Source organism: Borostomias antarcticus (genome assembly GCF_949987555.1).
Source record: "Borostomias antarcticus genome assembly, chromosome: 18".
Lineage (NCBI taxonomy): Eukaryota > Metazoa > Chordata > Actinopteri > Stomiiformes > Stomiidae > Borostomias > Borostomias antarcticus.
The window spans coordinates 16,786,886-16,791,648 of NC_140251.1; the positions used below are offsets into that span (position 1 = coordinate 16,786,886).

General features: G+C 43.1%; 1 protein-coding gene across 1 annotated transcript in view; it reads right to left on the reverse strand.

Annotated features, from left to right (window-relative positions):
- The window catches only part of LOC311320739 (G1/S-specific cyclin-D1), a gene marked incomplete at both ends in the record, with an annotated part of 7,631 nt that extends 4,615 nt beyond the window's left edge, over positions 1–3,016 (reverse strand). Inside the window, 3 exons of the mRNA XM_084452558.1 lie at positions 868–1,027; positions 1,428–1,643; positions 2,819–3,016. Coding sequence (XP_084308684.1) covers positions 868–1,027; positions 1,428–1,643; positions 2,819–3,016 — 574 coding nt within the window. The remainder of the gene's footprint in view (positions 1–867; positions 1,028–1,427; positions 1,644–2,818) is intronic.
- Positions 3,017–4,763: the final 1,747 nt, after the last annotated feature.

Sequence of the window (4,763 nt, forward strand, 5' to 3'; positions counted from 1 at the left end):
GATAGAGAGAGAGAGAGAGAGAGAGAGAGAGGGAGAGAGAGAGGGAGAGAGAGAGGGAGAGAGAGAGACAGAGAGAGAGAGAGAGAGAGAGAGACAGAGAGAGAGAGACAGAGAGAGAGACAGAGAGAGAGAGAGACAGGCTGGGTATATAGCCGGCCCAGCTCTAAGCCTGGGCCCATTCATTCACTCGACTCAATTAAAGCAGCGACTTCAAACGGCACCTTGAGTTCAGTTTTCCCCCTGACCTGGCACGGGACAAAGCCACTTCCTCCTGCACAAATCCACTTTTGTTGAGGGATGGGAGGTCTACGTGATACCTAGAGAGCAGGAATGCTCCTTAATATCACCTTGAGGAAAATTCCCTCCTCGCACGGCTCCAGGCCGCCATTGTGCTGGCCTGCGATGGGGTTTAAAGGATTTCTACAGAGCACAGTTTAGACAGAGCGAGCAGCCACAGCTGGGTATTCTTCAAGCATAATGCTCTAAATGCATAGTTTTGCTGCATGTTTGCTAGAATGTTCCATTCTGTGGCATACTGCACAGATCTGAGAGAAGCAACGAAGCCTCCCCTCTGATGCCAGAAACCTACAATAGGACACAGATTGGTGGCGCCGTCTTTTTATGATTCGCCACACGATTTTATACTCTATCAATCACTCTTCTACTCCGAAGGGCAGATCAAATCATCCACACAGATAAGATAACATTGTCCAACGTTACCTAACCCATCATTAACACTGCGCTGACTTTCACCCACTGAACGGGGCCCAGGAGACTAAGCAGTCCTAATGTAGCTTCCGCTCATGCGAGACCACCCAGGGCAGCAGAGAGACAGACAGGGGACAGGTAGGGGCTCCCAGGTAATACCTGTTGCACAGAGAGCCACAAAGGTCTGGGCGTGCTTCCTCAGGGTCTGCTTGGACTCCGGCTGGATGGCCAGTTTGGACAGGAAGTGCTCAATGAAATCATGTGGAGTCACAGAGGCTAGGTCCCATTTCAGTTTGTTCAATACAAGCAGTTCCATTTGCTGTGAAGGAGGGGGGAGGGACAGAGAGAGAGAGAAAAAATCAGCAGCTTGTTCAGTGGACGTTCAGAGCAACATCACAACCACTAGAGGGCGAACAAGCTCTTTGGCCTACAGTTGTGTGGCATTAGTGATTGACTACCAATCATTAATATGGAATGCCAATTGGGTCTGTAGCCTATATAATCTGCACTAAATATCCTTTACTTGATTCAAATAATTAATTTCCCAAAATACATCAAAAGACGCCTAGACCTTGAACAAATTATGATCAAAGAAAGGCAAAACGAATGCAGCAGATGATATAACAACGTAGTAACAATAATGTACAGTAGTCTAATGTAAACCTAAATCTAACCCAGTATGCATCTAAGAACATGATGTCAAGTCAAATTAGGCCTACCAAGAGCTCGCCAGGCCGGACGGAGTTGTCGGTGTATATGCACAGCTTCTCTGCAGTCAGGGGGATGGTTTCCTTCATTTTAGACGCCAGAAACATGCAGGTAGCTCCCAATAACTGTAACCTGGTTTTCTTTGTGGGTTCAACAGACAAAAATCTGTCCAAATAATTCATAGCTAGCGGAAAAACTTCCTCTTCGCATTTCTGCTCCTCGCAAACCTGCAAAAAAGAAACCTCGGTCAGCCTAAAGAATGCATTAAAAACCGACAAATCATTCAGCATTATGTGAATAGGCTAAGTTAAAAACTAGTTTTTGTGACTATATATAGGCCTAGCCTTCATTTTTGGATAAAGTGTTGATAGACGTTTCTCTCGTGGACACAAAGGTGGCGTCAAGCGCGTGGCTTGCAGAGAGAGCCTAATTGTAGTTCGTCATATTTTCAAAAAATATTTAGAAATATTTCAAAATTGTTTACAAATGTAACAATTGCATGGAAACCTTCAGAAACGTATATTGTATCAGACCGAATGGAAATCTATAGATTTTTGGCAAGAATAATTAAATAAAATGACTATATTCTTTATACACTACAAATTATGAGGAGCATATGTGACCTCCTCTCACAACTTCGGAAATTGATTAAAATTAGAAATATCCGTCTATCGACTACATTTTTGTCACGTAAATGTTCATCTATATATTTTATTCGATACTGGATAACCTTTATTACAATATATAAAATGGGATCGGGGTTATTAACCTATTTTAAAAGGCCACCCTTTGAAACTCCATGCATGGACTTCGATTGTCTGTCCGATCCTGCTCGAGTAACACAGTTTGCTTCCTGCTATTGCAGATAAACAACACAGATATAGCTCAATAAAGATGTGATTGCTATTATAGTATCGAAAAACAATAGCGACATGATTCCTAGACATTAGGCTATAAAACACATAGGCTCAACCACAAGAAAACAAAGATGGCGCATACTGGCACTAGTGTAGCTGCATACGTGTACATTTTCATTAATTTAGAAAAATATAGAATCAAAATGAGCCATTTCATTATTTTCATTGCGGTCTTAAAGATCAGATGAAGTGAACTAACAAATGCAAGGAAATGCAGTTCGAGCCTGAAGACAGAAAATCTCTCGTGGTGTCCAAAAGGTGGGCCAGCAGCAACCAAGCTGGGTCAATAAATACAACAAATACCACATTTAATCGATTTAAACCATCTTCGGAACCAACATAAGCAAGCACACTTAATAGATGCTTATTGTTTAGGCCACTAATATACACTACGCCGGACATGACAAGATTTTTCAGAGAATTGCAAGTTCTGCAGTCTCTGTACGAAAGTAGGCTATTTGTTTCACTGAGAGATTTGCACGAACCTCCAGCATCCATGTAGAGACAATTCTCCTCATGTAGGGAACGATTTCTTTCTGAACACATTTGAAGTAGTTCGTTGCAGGGAGATAATTGTCTTCAGCTTTCAGCATTGTCTGTAAAACCCTGTCATTCAACAGGTTAGTATCTTGGTAGGCTCTCCGGATGGTCTCCACTTCGCAGCAAATAAGCTGATGTTCCATTCCTTCGGCAGTCGCTTGAGCTGTGTGCGGCGAGGGAGACTTGGAACAACTGAACGCTTCCTTTCCAAAGTTTCCCTAAGTTCCGTGGATGCTGGCTGCTGCTTGCGACTGGTTGCTGAGCGAGCTCTCTGGAGGCTGCTAAACTCTGCTCCGGTGCTCCCCCAAATAAGACTCCCCCTCGGAGCAATGGGCAATGACGTGACTGTTGTTCGAGGAGATCAAAGCCGCGCGTCTATCGGGAGGGAGGAGGCGGAGGCATCGCTCGCTAGAGAGGGCAAGTTTTAAAGCGCTATTCCACATAAAGCAGCCTCCTCCTCCTCACCGCCACCAGAACACAGTGTAGGCTCCAGCCTATTGGAGGTGGGAGGTCCGGGCCTGCTGGCCTGAATGCAGCTACTGAGGGGGACCGAAGGGGGTAGTAGAGGTGCTTGGACAGAGGTCTGTGTATTGAATGGGTGGCCTTTTTTATTTCACCTCATGCAACAAATGGATTTAGCCTCATATACCTAATACGGCGAGGCTGCCACTACCCTGTTACGCCTAAACATTAATAGATATGCCTACTGTAGTAGGCCTATATATATGTATACTGGTGATATATAAAGGCTATAGCCTATATCATGATATGCATTAGGGACATGTCGTTTTATTATTATTCTAGGTATATTAGCTGACAACCATAGAGACTCGGGAAACTTGTTCTGTAATATGCCTATTTTTACTCTCAAAGACATAGGCTATTTGATCGTCCTTTATCGACTTTTGTTGATATCCTATATATATAGGCCTATATATATATATATATACATATCCTATATATATATATATATATATATATATATATATATATATATATATATTAGCCTATTTGAATTTTCCCATAATTGTGTTTAACTTTTGCCTAATCCTTTACAACCTAATTTAATTCTTAACAATATAGCTTGTAGGTATTGCTTGTGCTTTGGGAATGCGTGTGTTGCTTCTTCAAATGCACGCATGCAGAAAAAAACGACTGAATTGCCACTCTGGCATATCTCTGTGCCCCTCTTCTGCCACCCCAGTCAAAAAGGTCTAGAATCGCCACTGGGAACGAGGAGCGCAGCACCAAGCAAACAATGGTGAAGTTAATGCTGACCCAAACAGATAATATTTAATAGGCTATGTGCTGCTTTCAGTCCTGCCTATCAAACCTGTGAAAATCTATAATCAATTATATGAATATTGTCTGAAATACAACCTTGGTGTGGCTACATTTCACATGATTCCAAAAAAATATGTTGGTTTAGTATGATAATTACGGTAAAAACCACGTTCGCTCAGCACACATGCTCATGCATTCAACAAGTGTGTTCTGGCCTGCTCAGCTCACTTGCATTGAGACTGCATGCAAAACTTGCCCTCAGACATGGGCGATTTTATAGGGGGGGCAGGGGGGGCAATTGCCCCCCCTCGATTGGCCAGCCCAACTCTGCTCAAATTCTTAAAAAAAAAAATGTCAAAATGTTGCCCCCCCTACTCTCAGAGGGTAAAATCGCCTATGCCCTCAGACATTGTACACAAGCAAGTTCACATGTTTATAGCCCACCACACTGCAAACACGGCACGGCATGCGTGTGATGTCATTTCCTTCCCCACTGATTTCATTAATTCATTGACAGTATCTCTCAATTATGGCAGTAACACACGCTGGCCTTTACTAAGCTAGCATGTCTTTCCTGTAGGACACGCTGGCCTTTGCTAAGCTAGC